This window comes from Lutra lutra, chromosome 11, assembly GCF_902655055.1.
Source record: "Lutra lutra chromosome 11, mLutLut1.2, whole genome shotgun sequence".
NCBI classification, from domain to species: Eukaryota; Metazoa; Chordata; class Mammalia; order Carnivora; family Mustelidae; genus Lutra; species Lutra lutra.
In genome coordinates this window covers 31614706-31632982 of record NC_062288.1, presented here as the reverse complement: position 1 = coordinate 31632982, position 18277 = coordinate 31614706, and the positions used below count along the sequence as shown (strand labels likewise).

Genomic DNA, 18277 nt, shown 5'->3' with positions numbered 1-18277 from the left:
GGGGTAAGTAAAAATAAAAATAGTTCTCAACTATTGCCTCCTTAATGACATTATCCTCTTAGCCAGAGCCTTACATGCTGCCTTTGCATGCATAATCTCTTCAATTTTCTCTGTATCAAAGATAGAGTCCATGGCCCAGCATTTTAATTTCTTCCTTGTAAAACCCTTAAATCTTTCACTCTCTGGCTCTGTGCCTGCCTGATTGTTGCTGAAGAAAAAAACACAATCTAACTTTAAATTCTTAAACACACCATTTCAAATGGGCACACAACACTGATCAGCTATCCTGCATTCCCCTAGCACATTTGCTTCTCCCACTTTCCAAAATGAATTTTTTTTTAAGATTTTACATATTTATTTATTTATTTTGAAAGAGAAAGAGAGAGCAAGCTGGGGGAAAGGCAGAGGCGGGGGGAGAGAGAATCTCAAGCAGACTCCATGCTGAGTGCGGACCCCAACGTGGGGCTCATCCCACGACCCTGAGATCATGACATGAGCCCAAAAACAAGAGACAGATACTTACCGACTGAGCCAGCCAGGTACCCTCCCAAAATGACTAGTATTTTTTTTTTAATTTAAAAAAGATTTTATTTATTTATTTGACAGAGAGATCACAAGCAGGCAGAGAGGCAGAGAGAGAGAGGAGGAAGCAGGCTCCCCGCTGAGCAGAGAGCCCGATGTGGGGCTCCATCCCAGGACCCTGAGATCATGACCTGAGCAGAGGCTTTAACCCACTGAGCCACCCAGGCACCCCCCAAAATGACTAGTATTTTAAACCTTTTCCTTTCTCCTCAAGTCTTCTACCACAGCTAATGACCTCAGTTCTCATTTCACCAAGGAAAACACAAAGATTACATAGACCTCCTCATCTTCCCACAACAAAATTGACCCATCTATTTCCACCCAGATGCACTTTCTGCATTCCTTCTCATCCTTGCTCCTATCAAAGACCAACCCTCCACTGTTTCTACTCTTGATCTTCTCAGTTCTTATCTTTTCAATGACTTTGGCTGCTTATCCTTTCCCCTGCCAGATTATTTTTCTCTCTCTCTCCTCTGTCATTCCTATGTTAAATACCACTCATTTTTTAAAAATAAATGAAGTCCCTCCCACTGCACATCAAAGCTTCTTCTGTAAGCATTAGTTCCAAATGTTGTCACTACTTACTTGGTTTGCTTTCACCTCCTCCAACTGAGCTCCATCCCCAAGTTCCACTAAGACTGCTCTTGTCAGGGCGGACTCAGTCCATATCATGTTGATAAATACAATGGTCACTTTTTTTTTTTTTTTAATCTCATTTGGCCTCTGGTGCATTTGATACACTTTCTTCTCCTGGCTTCCCGACGGACGACCACTGTCCTTCCTTTCTTCCCACCTTGGTCTCTTTTGCTATGTTCTCCTCTTCAGACTACCAAATGCCCTATTTAATTGTGGTAAGATTCGGTACTGGTACTGATTCCCCTGATAATCCCCATCTCCAGGTGTCACAAAAGTGACTCTTATGCCTTTAAAAATGTATTTTATGACTACTAATGGTGATTCCTGAATCCCTATGTATGTGCAGTACTGAAATCTCTTCTGAACTCCAAACTTTTTATCTAACTGCCTACTTGCATTTCCACTTCAGATGTCTAAAGGGCATCTTAAATTCAACATAGTCTAAGGGACCTCTTAATTTCCTCCCTAAGTATTTCCTCCCAAAGTTTCCCACCTCAAGAACCAACACACCTATAGATCCCATTACTCAAGCCAAATATCTGTAACTAATCTCTGATTCTCCTTTTTCTCTCACATATCACAACCAATCTATGAATAATTCTACCAAATGCAAATCCAAAATATATCCAGAATCTAGCAACTTTTTACCAGCTCCATGCTATCACCTTAGTTACGAGACATTTTTATGGCTCTCTTGGATTACTGAAACAATTTTCTAACTGATATCCCCGCTTCTACCCTGATCTGTTCCTAAAAATCTTAATCCTCAAATCGCAGGTAGAATCATCTTTAAAAAATATATATATAATAATTTTTAAAATTTTTTTATAAACATATAATGTATTAATAGCCCCAGGTGTACGGGTCTGTGAATCGCCAGGTTTACACACTTCACAGCACTCACCATAGCACATTAAAAAAAAACAAAACAAAACAAAACAGATTTTATTTATTTATTTGACATAAAGAGATACAGTGAGATCGGGACACAAGCAGGGGGAGTAGGAGAGGGAGAGGCAGGTCCCCACTGAGCAGGGAGCCTGATATGGGGTTCAATCCCAGGACCCCAGGATCATGACCTGAACCAAAGGCAGATGCTTAACAAATGAGCAAGCCAGGCAACCCTAGAATCATCTTTTCAAAACATAAATCTGATCACATCACTTTCTTTCTCAAAACTCACTATCTATTCACATTCTTAAAAAAGCCAAAAACCTTAGTTGGCTTACAAAGTACTATATGATCTCATCTCTAGTCACACTCCAATAGTCCCCTCTGCCTCCTGCCTACTCTGGTCCATCCATATTCCCCTTCAAACATGCCAAGTTTATTCATGCCCAGGGGATTCCCTCCTCAACACATAAAACAACAAACTGAACTTAAAAAAAGAAAAATAAAAAGCCAAAAAACTGCTGGATCATCATATCATTCAGATCCTCTGAGAGGTTTTCCCTGACTAATCTAAAATAGCCACTCAGTTACTCATATTATCTCAATTCCCTATACAGTATCACTAACTCTGTTATTTTTTTTTTAGTTATTCCCTCAGCTTTGTCTACATCTCAGCTATCTACGTATCTTCACATGGTCTTAAGTACAAGAATATACTAACCACAACAGCTTAAAGGACTGCATTAAGAGACACATTATTAAATTAATGAATCTGAATTTTACATACTGTAACTTAAAGGATTACCTTATCTAAGGACCTATGAAGTGAAAAAGATTAAACTGAAAACCAGGTCTATTGATATTAGATCCTAATTGATAGGTATATTTCTCTCTTTGTTATGGCTGTTCTCCATTTTCTCCTATTCATCTTTTCCATTCATATTTAGCCATTAAACTTTATGCCATAAATAACCAGGCCTTTCAGTTGCAACATCAAGACAAGTATGAGTGGGCTTGAGGACATTAAATATCTCAAGCATCTAATGAGGTTTACAAAGATGAGTTGAGTTATACATGAAAGTAAACTCATACTCCCCACACTACAAACAAAACTGGCTATAGGAATTTTACTTTTAAATGAAATTTCAGTTAAGAAAAATATTACATTCCACAGTAACCATAAGCTATGTTATTTTTTTTTAAGATTTTATTTATTTATTTGATAGATCACAAGTAGGCAGAGAGGAAGGCAGAGAGAGAAAGGAGGAAGCAGGCTCCCCGCTGAGCAGAGAGCCCAATGAGGGGCTCAATCCCAGGACCCTGGGATCGCTACCTGAGCTGAAAGCAGAGGCTTTAACCCACAGAGCCACCCAGGCACCCCACCATAAGCTATGTTATTAAATTTATAAAAAAGAAAAAGATCCTGAAATAACTGGAAAATAGCACTTACAAAACTATTTTCCATTTTAAGATATGCTAGTACACCAAGGAGAATTTGCCATTAAGCTGACAGTAAAAACAAAAACTTTGATGAGTCAATCTGAACTCACATGTCTTCGAGAAGACAGATATCAGGCTCTCAGCTCATATGATTGGGGGTAGAAGGAAGGGCATACTCACAAAGAGAAATGGGGCATGATAAGCACAGATAAGCACACTCAAAAAGAGAATTTAAAGAAGAGGACAGAGATAGATAGATCCAGATCCCATGCTCCAGACTTCCTAATACTCTGATTAATAATACTCTTTATAATTTCAACTCTCAAATGACACAATGTAATCATCAGGTTTTGCACAGAACAATGTAAGATGCAGTTTACAAAATCCATTCCCATAAATTATTTCTGACTAATTACAATGACTGAAAGGTTCAAAAAAAGCCTCTGATTAGTCAAAATTCAGTGAAGAAATATTCAAAAGAGTATGTTCCATAGTGTCATAGTAGAAACTGCAGCAAAACTACCCAAATCCCAATGCCTTTACCAAAAAAATCACCCATGTTTTCTACTTACCAGTCCTAAAATAACTAATAACTGAATCTCTAGTAATTCCTGGAATCCTGCAGGTGGAAAACAGCATTCGGAATTGATTCATATCTAGAGGGCTATTTTCAGATTTATCAACAGGCACTTTTTCTCTATTAAAACAAACAAACAAACAAACAAACAAAGTATTTTGATCAACAAGTCATTCTAAAACTTATAAACCGAGTAGTCACAACTGTAGGATCCTCTAAATAAGCTTCTCAACATTTTGGCATGTCAAACCTTGAGTAAATCTCTTACTAAATTCACAGAACTGTCCTTACTTTCTTAACAGCTGCCAGTAATTCAAGTTATGCCAAAGATTTATACTTCCTCTTTCCAACTGAGTGCCCTCTTTTGGAGGCCAGTAGTGTTCAATATAAGGTGCAGGACCAGCGAAATTGACATTCAGTTGCAATGGTAAACGAACATCCAGATAGGCACAATTCAGCCACCACTCTTCCAGCTAAAAGAAAATAAGAACATCAACCTAATGCTGAGAATACTTGAATGTGTAACTGCAAGGGGGAAAAAAAGCTGTATTTGTTCTTTTCTCTTTACTCTTTAACACTTAGAAACATGTTTTCTTACCCATGCCCATTCTACACTGATAACAGATTTTATTATATGTAAATTTTACCTCAGTAAGTTTGTTTTGAAAACAAAACAAAAAAAAATTAAGAAATAAAGACATTTTCTTGTTTTAAATCATCGTAGATATTGAAAAATGCTACTGTGATCATTTCCTTTTTTGGAACTATCAGATCTTAAATACTATTCTGTTTAACTACACTATCAAAAACAGGCAACAAGAAAACAATGAAAAGGCACTTTTTCAGAAAGATCTTATTGGAGTCACAAATACCAAACTAAGTACTTAGGTGTGTTTTCTCAGAGCACCTTGGGTAAATAAATATAAAACAAATCCTCATTTAATTTTAACAACTATTAAGGCATTTGTGATTACCCTTTTCTAAGCAAAAACTGAAATACTAAATCAGAAATCTAAAACCTTTTCAGCATACCTAAAACTAATTTAGATTTTTCACAGACAGAGCTTTGTGTGTCCATCTTTTACAATCTGCAATTGAATTTCATGCTTAGGTAAACAGATCCCATCAAACTACGTGGAGTTATTTTGTAAGGAACTGATGTTATAAACTATAATCAATCATTTAGGAAAAGAAATAAGCAAAAGGATACAGACTTCTTTATCTTTACCCTGATTTAATTATAAAGTCACTCAAGTCTCAAGACTGAGAATAAAGGAATCTGGAAGTATAACAGTTCATTATTCCATCACAGGTATCAATGACTAATGAAAAGATCAGCTTCCTTTTTATTTCTAAAACTTAAAGATAGCTACAATCATTATTTCTAGAGTAAGGCAATGTTTTTTAATTACAAAAACTTATCCTCTGGTTCATACTACAGAGGTAATTAAGCTGAAGAAGTCAAAGACTCCCTGTAGAAAATTAGTGCCTCAGTAATTATTATACTAACATCTCCCCTTCAATCTATTTAACTAAAATACATAATACTCATAATCATTCTCCACTCCAATTTTGTAATGGCCCTTTCTCTCCCATATGATGTTTAAATATTTGTATACCACCTATGTGGTATCTATTTTTGGTGTCTGGAGTTTGTCAGACTAGGATTACCTGAACAAAGTCTTTCTCACAAGCAAGGGCTACAAACACCTCCATCAGAACCACATGGGACAGCTGTCAACATAAGGGTTTCTGGGCCCCCATTCAAAATACCTGGTCCCAAGCAATCTGTATTTTGACAGGTTCCCCATATAAGAGAGGAGCTCACACACAACACTCAAAACTCCCTAGAGTTAAACAATTTATTAATTCTTTTGGATGACTATAACAATGGCTGAAAGGACACTTATGCTAATAATTTTAAAATGAAAGCTATTTACATTTTTATTTTTCATTCTTTAGGCATCATCAATTTTCTAATTCTAAGTCCAATAACATAAATACCCAATTTCTTTTTCCTTTTGCCCTTTCAAGTAACTTCTGGTGCAGTTTTCTTCCAATACCATCTCGAAATTTTTGGACAATTTCTTTAGTTTTTTTATATTCTTCTTTATTTGCAAACGGCTTTACTATAAGGAAAAAATATGCGTTAAAATATTTCGACATAAAGTAAAACAAACTCACCTCCACTATTACACAAATAATGAGACTCAATTATGTAAGATATGCATTAATTATCACAGTGGTCCGATAAACCATAAGAGAATTTACAACATGAAAATGACCGAGAAGCAACAATGCAAAATGCTATAAAAAAAAAACCTAAACAGGGGATACTATGTAATCTGATAACCATTTTCTGAAAAATTACTTCAAAATCATTCTGGATGATGACAGTTAAAATGATGAAGACAGGACTATCCTCTAGCTATTGGTCCAACAGAGAAGTAAATCCTGTATAGCAATAAATAAGAGAAATCAAAGCTTCTTTCCACTAATTTTCAAGCAGAGACTTGAACATCATGAATGTAAATGCAATACATATGTAAATTTAAGTATAAAGCCTGCCCATAGCCAATAATGGTTTCCTTCCCCAAAAGTGGGGGAGAGGATGGGAGGTTTCCTAGTCCATGAAAATGAAAACTGTTCTGAAAATTAAGCAACAGACAAGTCAATTAGTAACCAAAGGACATTAATATCTTCCTTCTGTTTTATTTTGTCTCTTCAAAGTACTATCTTAAAGTCAATTTAAATAGCTCTATTTAGAGAAAGTACAAGCAAAATGAGTAATAAAAATATAGCAAATAAACAGTAAATTTTTAAAAAAGAAACTAGAATTCCCAGATAAAAGTAAATGAGGAAAAAGAGGGAAAAAAGGAAGAAATTATAAAAATATCAGAGGACTTTCAGTTAAACAAAGTGAACTAAATGCATACATTTATCTCTAATCCTTCTAGAAACTCACTAAAATGACAGTAATTAAAAGGTATAAATCTATAAGGACAAAGAATCTGAAAGGAGAGGGCAGCAGACCAGTTAAACTAAGATTTCACGCATTAGAAAAGAGGTGAGAAAATGGTAACTGAATTTGTAGAATGGTGAAAGTATCTAAAGCCTGGAGAGTAGAAGGTAGGAAGAGACAAGGTAGGGTTAAGTGCAAACCAGGAAGCAAGCAAATGGCTGCAGTGGAATCCCAGAAAGGTAAATGGACTTCCAAGTCCAAGGCAAATGGACTTCCAAAGTGGGCAAACAGAGACTGATGACAGGTTGCTTAAAAATATTCAGAAGCCGGGCGCCTGGGTGGCTCAGTGGGTTGAGCCACTGCCTTCGGCTCGGGTCGTGATCTCGGGGTCCTGGGATCGAGTCCCGAATCGGGCTCTCTGCTTGGCAGGGAGCCTGCTTCCCTCCCTCTCTCTCTGCCTGCCTCTCTACTTGTGATCTCTCTCTGTCAAATAAATAAAATCTTTAAAAAAAAAAAATATTCAAAGCAGCAGACTACCATCTCATTCACACCCACACCTGTAGATGTTTTCTCCATTCTAGAAAGCCAGGCAAATGCCTACCAACACCAGAAGAAATCTAGAAGTCTAGAGAAATTGAACCAGACAAACAGTATAAATAGATCCTAACCCATACTGGAAAAAAGAGAGATTATAATAAAAAAATAAGCCCTCCAGCCCCCTTCCCCTAGTTAGCCCACAAAAGACTAGACATTAGGTTCATGCCTTCTAAACAAAAGAGGATTCTTCTCTGGGGAAACGGATCAGTCCAAGAGAAGTATGACATGACTGGGCATGCTCCAGTCGAACTGCTAGATCTCTGCAAGAAGGTTCCTCAAAGGCCCACCGGTAGTCACCAAGCCCCTACCCATGCACAGAGCTCTCAATCAGCTTTTTAGGGTCTAACTCTTAAAAATGAATGACCAGTGATTGTCAGATATTTGAAGAAAGCCTCTCAAGTGAGAATCAAAGAGCAGAATGAGCAAAAACAGGATTGGTGACACCCAACACTAAACAAACCAGAAAGGGAAAGCTACTAAATAACAAGGGAAATAATTTTCTAATTAAAAGTTTAGTCCAGGGCGCCTGGTTGGCTCATGGGTTAAAAAGCCTCTGCCTTCGGCTCAGGTCATAATCCCAGGGTCCTGGGATCGAGCCCCGCATCGGGCTCTCTGCTCCTCGGGGAGCCTGCTTCCTCCTCTCTCTCTCTGCCTGCCTCTCTGCCTACTTGTGATCTCTGCTGTCAAATAAATAAACAAATTCATAAAAAAAAAAAGTTTAGTCCAGAGCTCCCCAGATCCAATTAATGGGAGTTCCAGAAAGAGAGGGCAAAGAAAGGAGGAGAAAACTACCCAAGAAAAGGTATTTTGAAAATTTCCTAGGATTGAATAACATGTTTTAAACTTAAAAGAATCAACTGTATATTCAGAGAAATAAATGAAAAAATCTATACACTAAGGGACATCAAGAAATTCAGAATGGGGGGGGTGCTTGGGTGGCTCAGCGGGTTAAAGCCTCTGCCTTTGGCTCAGGTCACGATCCCAGGGTCCTGGAATCGAGCCCCGCATGGGGCTCTCTGCTCCGCGGGGAGCCTGCTTCCTCCTCTCTCTCTCTCTCTCTGCCTGCCTCTCTGCCTACTTGTGATCTCTGTCTGTCAAATAAATAAATAAAATCTTTAAAGAAAAAAAAAAAGAAATTCAGAATGGTAGGGATAAAGAAAAAAGTTTCCAAATACAGCCGGAGTGTAAAAAAAAACAAGTCACATATAAAGGACCAAACAGAATGGCATCTCAGGAGGAACATTTCAGGAGAAACAAACAGTACCTTCAAAACTCTTAAGAAAAATCATTTCCAACCCAGAATATTTTATTCTCAGCCAGAAAATCAAGTACGAGGGTAGAATAAAATTTAAGGTCTTACATTCTTTCCTTCCCAGAAACTCTTTGTCTCAAGTAGCTACTGAAGATGTACTTCACAAAAGTAAAAAAGAGGAAGAAAAAGACAGCAAGGAACCAGGGAATCCAACACAGGAGAGAGAGGTAAAAAGAACTGCCAGAGATGGGGGAAGGAAAGCTCCAAGCTAACAGTTGTCCAGCCCACTCAAGGAAAGTGAACACTAACTGAAGCAAGAAGGCAGAGGGCCCCAGGAGGGATGTCTCCAAGAAATGAAACCAAGAGAATAGCTCATGTATATAATGTACAGGTACATATCTATATACTTGTACAGATCATGTGTATATACATATATCATTTTTTATATGTTATATATATATAAAGTATATAATGTAGTCAGGGATTTTCAGTATACTGAAGTATTTGAGAGTGAATTACTTAAGGATACAAAGCAAAGTAGGCAAAGGAAAAAATAAGCAAAACAAAACAAAGAATGCCATAACAAGGCATTCAAAGTAAAATGAATAGTTCTCTCGTGGATAGCTGCCTAGTAAGAAACCCTAGATGGTGGGAGTCAAGATGGCGGAGAAGTAGCAGGCTGAGACTACTTCAGGTAGCGGGAGATCAGCTAAATAGCTTATCTAAAGATTACAAACACCTACAAATCCAACGGGAGATCGAAGAGAAGAAGAACAGCAATTCTAGAAACAGAAAATCAACCACTTTCTGCAAGGTAGGACTGGCGGAGAAGTGAATCCAAAGCAACGGGAAGATAGACCGCGGGGGGAGGGGCCGGCTCCCAGTGAGCGGCGGAGCAACGGAGCAAAATCAGGACTTTTAAAAGTCTGTTCCACTGAGGGACATCGCTCCAGAAGCTTAACTGGGGTGAAGCCCAGGCGGGGTCAGCGCGGCCTCAGGTCCCGCAGGGTCGCAGAAGGATCGGGGGTGTCTGAGTGTCGCAGAGCTTACCGGTATTAGAACAGGGAAGCCGGCTACAGAGACAGAGCCGAGGAGTGAGCTCTAAACTCGGGGTTACCTTGAACCGGTCGCAGGCTCGGTCAGCTCGGAGCGCGGCCGGAGGCCAGGGTGACGGGAGTCATTGGGCGCTGTTCTCTGAGGGCACACTGAGGAGTGGGGCCCCGGGCTCTCGGCTCCTCCGGCCGGAAACCAGGAGGCCGCCATCTTCACTCCCGTCCTCGGAACTCTACGGAAAGCGCTCAGGGAACAAAAACTCCCGAAAGCAAACCCAGCAAACCCTAGCGGATTACTCAGCCCGGCCCCGGGTAAGGGCGGTGCAACTCCGCCTGGGGCAAAGACACTTGAGAATCACTACAACAAGCCCCTCCCCCAGAAGATCAACAAGAAACCCAGCCAGGACCAAGTTCACCTACCAAGGAGTGCAGTTTCAATACGAAGGAGAGCTGCAGAATTCCAGAGAAGAAAGCAAAGCATGGAACTCATGGCTTTCTCCCCATGATTTTTTAGCCTTGCAGTTATTTTAATTTTTTTTTTCTTTTTCAATTTTTTTTTCTCTTCTTCTGCTAAATTTTTTAAACTATTACCGTTTTCTTTTTTTAACGTTTTTTAAATAGTTTATCTAATATATATATATTTTTTTTTCATTTTTATATTTATCGGCTTTCTTTTTTTTATAGTTTCTTTTTTTTTTTTTTTCCTTCTTCTGAACCCCTTTTTATCCCCTTTCTCCCCCTCACGATTTGGGATCTCTTCTGATTTGGCTAAAGCATATTTTCCTGGGGTTGTTGCCACCCTTTTAGTATTTTACTTGCTCCTTCATACACTCTTATCTGGACAAAATGACAAGGCGGAAAAATTCACAACAAAAAAAAGAACAAGAAGCAGTACCAAAGGCTAGGGACCTAATCAATACAGACATTGGTAATATGTCAGATATAGATATATTACCAATATAGATATTGGTAATATGTCAGAGAATGATGATTCTCAAGGTTCTAGCCAGGCTTGAAAAAGGCATGGAAGATATTAAAGCAACCCTCTCGGGAGATATAAAAGCCCTTTCTGGAGAAATAAAAGAACTAAAATCTAACCAAGTTGAAATCAAAAAAGCTATTAATGAGGTGCAATCAAAAATGGAGGCTCTCACTGCTAGGATAAATGAGGCAGAAGAAAGAATTAGCGATATAGAAGACCAAATGACAGAGAATAAAGAAGCTGAGCAAAAGAGGGACAAACAGCTACTGGACCACGAGGGGAGAATTCGAGAGATAAGTGACACCATAAGACGAAACAACATTAGAATAATTGGGATTCCAGAAGAAGAGGAAACAGAGAGGGGAGCAGAAGGTATATTGGAGAGAATTATTGGAGAGAATTTCCCTAATATGGCAAAGGGAACAAGCATCAAAATTCAGGAGGTTCAGAGAACCCCCCTCAAAATCAATAAGAATAGGTCCACACCCCGTCACCTAATAGTAAAATTGACAAGTCTTAGTGACAAAGAAAAGATCCTGAAAGCAGCCCGGGAAAAGAAGTCTGTAACGTACAATGGTAAAAATATTAGATTGGCAGCAGACTTATCCACAGAGACCTGGCAGGCCAGAAAGAGCTGGCATGATATATTCAGAGTACTAAATGAGAAAAACATGCAGCCAAGAATACTATATCCAGCTAGGCTATCATTGAAAATAGAAGGAGAGATTAAAAGCTTCCAGGACAAACAAAAACTGAAAGAATTTGCAAATACCAAACCAGCTCTACAGGAAATATTGAAAGGGGTCCTTATCTAAGCAAAGAGAGACCCTAAAAGTAGTAGATCAGAAAGAAACAGAGACAATATACAATAACAGTCACCTTACAGGCAATACAATGGCACTAAATTCATATTTCAAAATACTTACCCTGAATGTTAATGGGCTAAATGCCCCAATCAAAAGACACAGGGTATCAGAATGGATAAAAAAACAAAACCCATCTATATGTTGCCTACAAGAAACTCATCTTAAACCCGAAGACACCTCCAGGTTTAAAGTGAGGGGGTGGAAAAGAATTTACCATGCTAATGGACATCAGAAGAAAGCAGGAGTGGCAATCCTTATACCAGATCAATTAGATTATAAGCCAAAGACTATAATAAGAGATGAGGAAGGACACTATATCATACTCAAAGGAACTGTCCAACAAGAAGATCTAACAATTTTAAATATCTATGCCCCTAACGTGGGAGCAGCCAACTATATAAACCAATTAATAACAAAATCAAAGAAACACATCGACAAGAATACAATAATAGTAGGGGATTTTAACACTCCCCTCACTGAAATGGACAGATCATCCAAGCAAAAGATCAACAAGGAAATAAAGGCCTTAAATGACACACTGGACCATCACAGATATATTCAAAACATTTCATCCCAAACCAAGAGAATACACATTCTTCTCTAGTGCACATGGAACATTCTCCAGAATAGATCACATTCTAGGTCCTAAGTTAAGTCTCAACCAGTATCAAAAGATTGGGATCATTCCCTGCATATTTTCAGACCACAATGCTCTGAAGCTAGAACTCAATCACAAGAGGAAATTTGGAAAGAACCCAAATACATGGAGACTAAACAGCATCCTTCTAAAGAATGAATGGGTCAATCAGGAAATTAAAGAAGAATTGAAAAAATTTATGGAAACAAATGATAATGAAAACACAATGGTTCAGAATCTGTGGGACACAACAAAGGCAGTCCTGAGAGGAAAATATATAGTGGTACAAGCCTTTCTCAAGAAACAAGAAAGGTCTCAGGTACACAACCTAACCCTACACCTGAAGGAGCTGGAGAAAGAACAAGAAAGAAACCCTAAACCCAGCAGGAGAAGAGAAATCATAAAGATCAGAGCAGAAATCAAATGAAATAGAAACCAAAAAAACCAATAGAACAAATCAATGAAACTAGGAGCTGGTTCTTTGAAAGAATTAATAAGATTGATAAACCCCTGGCCAGACTTATCAAAAAGAAAAGAGAAAGGACCCAAATAAATAAAATCATGAATGAAAGAGGAGAGATCACAACAAACACCAAAGAAATACAGACAATTATAAGAACATACTATGAGCAACTCTACGCCAACAAATTTGACAATCTGGAAGAAATGGATGCATTCCTAGAGACATATAAACTACCACAACTGAACCAGGAAGAAATGGAAAGCCTGAACAGACCCATAACCAGTAAGGAGATTGAAACAGTCATCAAAAATCTCCAAACAAACAAAAGCCGAGGGCCAGATGGCTTCCCGGGGAAATTCTACCAAACATTTAAAGAAGAACTAATTCCTATTCTCCTGAAACTGTTCCAAAAAATAGAAACGGAAGGAAAACTTCCAAACTCATTTTATGAGGCCAGCATCACCTTGATCCCAAAACCAGACAAAGATCCCATCAAAAAAGAGAACTACAGACCAATATCCTTGATGAACACAGATGCAAAAATTCTCACCAAAATACTAGCCAATAGGATTCAACAGTACATTAAAAGGATTATTCACCACGACCAAGTGGGATTTATTCCAGGGCTGCAACATCCACAGGTTCAACATCCGCAAATCAATCAATGTGATACAACACATTAATAAAAGAAAGAACAAGAATCATATGATACTCTCCATAGATGCTGAAAAAGCATTTGACAAAGTACAGCATCCCTTCCTGATCAAAACTCTTCAAAGTGTAGGGATAGACGGCACATACCTCAATATTATCAAAGCCATCTATGAAAAACTCACCGCAAATATCATTCTCAATGGAGAAAAACTGAAAGCTTTTCCGCTAAGGTCAGGAACATGGCAGGGATGTCCGTTATCACCACTGCTATTCAACATAGTACTAGAAGTCCTAGCCTCAGCAATCAGACAACAAAAGGAAATTAAAGGCATCCAAATCGGCAAAGAAGAAGTCAAACTATCACTCTTCGCAGATGATATGATACTCTATGTGGAAAACCCAAAAGACTCCACTCCAAAACTGCTAGAACTTGTACAGGAATTCAGTAAAGTGTCAGGATATAAAATCAATGCACAGAAATCAGTTGCATTTCTCTACACCAACAACAAGACAGAAGAAAGAGAAATTAAGGAGTCCATCCCATTTACAATTACACCCAAACTATAAGATACCTAGGAATAAACCTAACCAAAGAGACTAAGAATCTATACACAGAAAACTATAAAGTACTCATGAAAGAAATTGAGGAAGACACAAAGAAATGGAAAAATGTTCCATGCTCCTGGATTGGAAGAATAAATATTGTGAAAATGTCTATGCTACCTAAAGCAATCTACACATTTAATGCAATTCCTATCAAAGTACCATCCATTTTTTTCAAAGAAATGGAACAAATAATCCTAAAATTCATATGGAACCAGAAAAGACCTCGAATAGCCAAAGGAATATTGAAAAAGAAAGCCAAAGTTGGTGACATCACAATTCCGGACTTCAAGCTCTATTACAAAGCTGTCATCATCAAGACAGCATGGTACTGGCACAAAAACAGACACATAGATCAATGGAACAGAATAGAGAGCCCAGAAATAGACCCTCAACTCTATGGTCAACTCATCTTCGACAAAGCAGGAAAGAATGTCCAATGGAAAAAAGACAGCCTCTTCAATAAATGGTGTTGGGAAAATTGGACAGCCACATGCAGAAAAATGAAATTGGATCATTTCCTTACACCACACACAAAAATAGACTCAAAATGGATGAAGGATCTCAATGTGAGAATGGAATCCATCAAAATCCTTGAGGAGAACACAGGCAGCAACCTCTTTGACGTCAGCCGCAGCAACATCTTCCTAGGAACATCACCAAAGGCAAGGGAAGCAAGGGCAAAAATGAACTTTTGGGATTTTATCAAGATCAAAAGCTTTTGCACAGCAAAGGAAACAGTGAACAAAACCAAAAGACAACTGACAGAATGGGAGAAGATATTTGCAAATGACATATCAGATAAAGGGCTAGTGTCCAAAATCTATAAAGAACTTAGCACTCAACACCCAAAGAACAAATAATCCAATCAAGAAATGGGCAGAGGACATGAACAGACATTTCTGCAAAGAAGACATCCAAATGGCCAACAGACACATGAAAAAGTGCTCCATATCACTCGGCATCAGGGGAAATACAAATCAAAACCACCATGAGATATCACCTCACACCAGTCAGAATGGCTAAAATTAACAAGTCAGGAAATGACAGATGCTGGCGAGGATGCGGAGAAAGGGGAACCCTCCTACACTGTTGGTGGGAATGCAAGCTGGTGCAACCACTCTGGAAAACAGCATGGAGGTTCCTCAAAATGTTGAAAATAGAACTACCCTATGACCCAGCAATTGCACTGCTGGGTATTTACCCTAAAGATACAAACTTGGTGATCCGAAGGGGCACGTGCACCCGAATGTTTATAGCAGCAATGTCTACAATAGCCAAACTATGGAAAGAACCTAGATGTCCATCAACAGACGAATGGATAAAGAAGATGTGGTATATATACACAATGGAATACTATGCAGCCATCAACTAAATGAAATCTTGCCATTTGCGACGACGTGGATGGAACTAGAGGGTATCATGCTTAGCGAAATAAGTCAATTGGAGAAAGACAACTATCATATGATCTCCCTGATATGAGGGAGAGGAGATGCAACATGGGGGGTTAAGGGGGTAGGAGAAGAATAAATGTAACAAGATGGGATTGGGAGGGAGACAAACCATAAGTGACTCTTAATCTCACAAAACAAACTGAGGGTTGATGGGGGAGGGGGGTTGGGGGGGGTGGGGCTATGGATATTGGGGAGGGTATGTGCTATGGTGAGTGCTGTGAAGTGTGTAAACCTGGCGATTCGCAGACCTGTACCTCTGGGGATAAAAATATATGTTTATTAAAAATAAAATTTAAAAAAAAAAAAGAAACCCTAGATGGTCAGGTAAATTAACTCGGGTACATACAGATTTAAACCAGCTGAAACCTGGAATTAAAGCAGGTGAATACTAATTTAATCCCAAATGGTCATTTTGTACAACTATATTGAAAGAATGAAAGGAAAATGTGGATATGTTGGATTGCCTATATGTTGGGTGTGAAGAGGGGGAAGGTTAAAGGTATGCAAGAGCTAAATCCACATCTTCTTAGGAACAAATTTATAATATCCACAACTAAAAAAAAACCTAACTACTGTTTGTTTAATAGTAAGTTTATTTTAAGTTTAAAGTAAGTTTAAAGTTTACTTTAAATCTGGAGATAAAGAATACAAAAAAAAAAAAAAAAGAAAAAATATTTGACTGAGAGAGTGGGATTTGGGTGGGAAGTAGAGCTTAAGGCAGAGGCCTACTACTTTTTTTTATAAACCTAATAGTAGTATCTGGCTTTTTAAACTAAGGAAAAATTAACTTGAGAGATACAACAAAGTTCTGGACATTTTTAAATGCCTTTTTTGTTGTTGTTTGTTTTTTTAAGAGAGAGTGAACAAGAGTGGTGGAGGGGCAGAGGGAGGGGGAGGGGGACAGAGAGAGAATATTAAGCAGGTTCCATGCCCAGCTCAGAGCCCAACAGAGGGCTCAGTGTCAGGATCCTGAGATCCTGACCTCAGCTAAAATCAAGAGTTGGACACTCAACTGACTGAGCCACCCAGGTGCTCCAAGTTCTGGACATTTTAAGGATACTTTAATTATCATGAGCCTAAAGGAAAAAACAGTAAGAACTTCATCAACTTCTAATACTTTGTTTTCTAAGTTGCTAATAATATTAATATTTACTAGAAGATCACAAACATACCTGCTTCAAGATATTTTTTTAATGATTCTTCAAGGGAAGGAACAGGCAGAGATGGAAGAGAATCCTGGTATTGAAAAGTTCGCTCTTCAGTTGATTTAGCCAACTGATTTTCCATGATGCAATCAAAACAGGAAAACTAAAGGAAAAAAAGCCCTGATAGTTTAAATCTCATAAATACTCTTATATATGCTAGTAAAGTTCACTAAACCATTATTTAGGGATCACAGTATATCCAGAATTTGGTCCTAGTCCTTAAGGAATTCATAAACTTGTCAGAGAAAATCAATTGGGGAAAAAAAAAAAAAAAGTACAGACTCCAATTGCTGGAATTCAAGGAGTCATCAGTAGAATTAGTATAATTTTGATTTATTGAGCACCCACTAGTTGCCAAGTAGTAAATCAGGTGTGATAGAAGATAAATATCTAATCTTCCTAGTATCTCTGCCTTTTGGCATTCCCCTCCATTTTATGTATAAAGAAACCAAAACCCACATCTCTTTTATTAAAATCTTTGCCCTACATTAAAGCTGAGATTGTGAGCAAACTCCCTGTAGGTCTAAATGGGTAGGTAGAATTCAGATGTGTAGCAAAGTATGATGAGTGGAAAGAAAGAAGTCTCTAGAATAAAGTATGAAGAGCAGTATAAAACTCAACCAGCTGTAGAATATCACAGAATACATAAATCATGACAAGTTCCTGTAGCCTACTTATGCAGATGGTTTGAGGTCTACACAAACAGCTTCAAGTATCCCAAAGCAATCTTAAACATTTATCACAAATTTATTAATTTTCCTCAAAGAACTCAAACTAACCCAAAATGTGAATGTATACAAATGTTAAATGGAAAATGAGATTTCTCAAAGAAGCCTTTAAAAAATAAGTTCTATAATAGCAATTGAGAAATCAAGGATCTTTAACAGGAATTACCTGCCTTTCAAATGCCACTTTTTAAATTACAATAGCAAAGCCATACAAAATATTCCACTCATAGAAGGTTACGGAATAAAACATCATCAAAAGCAAGGGTGTGACAGACTGTTATCAGTCGATATAAATTTTCCCCTTTTTGTCTTAACAGAATCCTGAGTTCTAAAAGGGTATAAAGCCACACAGCTTTCATTCCTACCATGCCTTGGAGCTCAGTTTGACTTTACTTTGTAATGCGTCTCCTCCAGGTCATGCCCCTATTAAGGACTAACTACACTTACTCTCCCTGTGCTTTCTCTCCTCACTGCCTAACAAGTAGGACCAACCAAAGCAGCACCATGAAACTGTTTATGGAAGCCATGTATTGAGGCTGTCAGAATCTTCCTACTAGCCCTAGACTCCTCCCAATAGATGTATGAGAAAACACTTTTATTCATGTCATTGTATTTTGGGCTTTCTTTGTTAGGGTAAAAGAGTGTAACCTACAGGGGTGCCTGGGTGGCTCAGCGGGTTAAGCCGCTGCCTTTGGC

At 38.3% G+C, this 18277-nt stretch overlaps 1 protein-coding gene across 2 annotated transcripts in view; it reads right to left on the bottom strand.

Annotated features, from left to right (window-relative positions):
* CROT (carnitine O-octanoyltransferase) overlaps positions 1-18277 on the bottom strand; it is a 54242-nt gene that overhangs the window by 33497 nt on the left and 2468 nt on the right. For both annotated transcript variants that reach the window (XM_047695442.1, XM_047695443.1), the window contains exons 3-6: positions 16821-16956; positions 6131-6255; positions 4418-4599; positions 4122-4246 (exon numbers count right to left, since the gene is read on the bottom strand). In XM_047695442.1, coding sequence (XP_047551398.1) covers positions 4122-4246; positions 4418-4599; positions 6131-6255; positions 16821-16935 — 547 coding nt within the window. In that variant the 5' untranslated portion in view covers positions 16936-16956. The remainder of the gene's footprint in view (positions 1-4121; positions 4247-4417; positions 4600-6130; positions 6256-16820; positions 16957-18277) is intronic.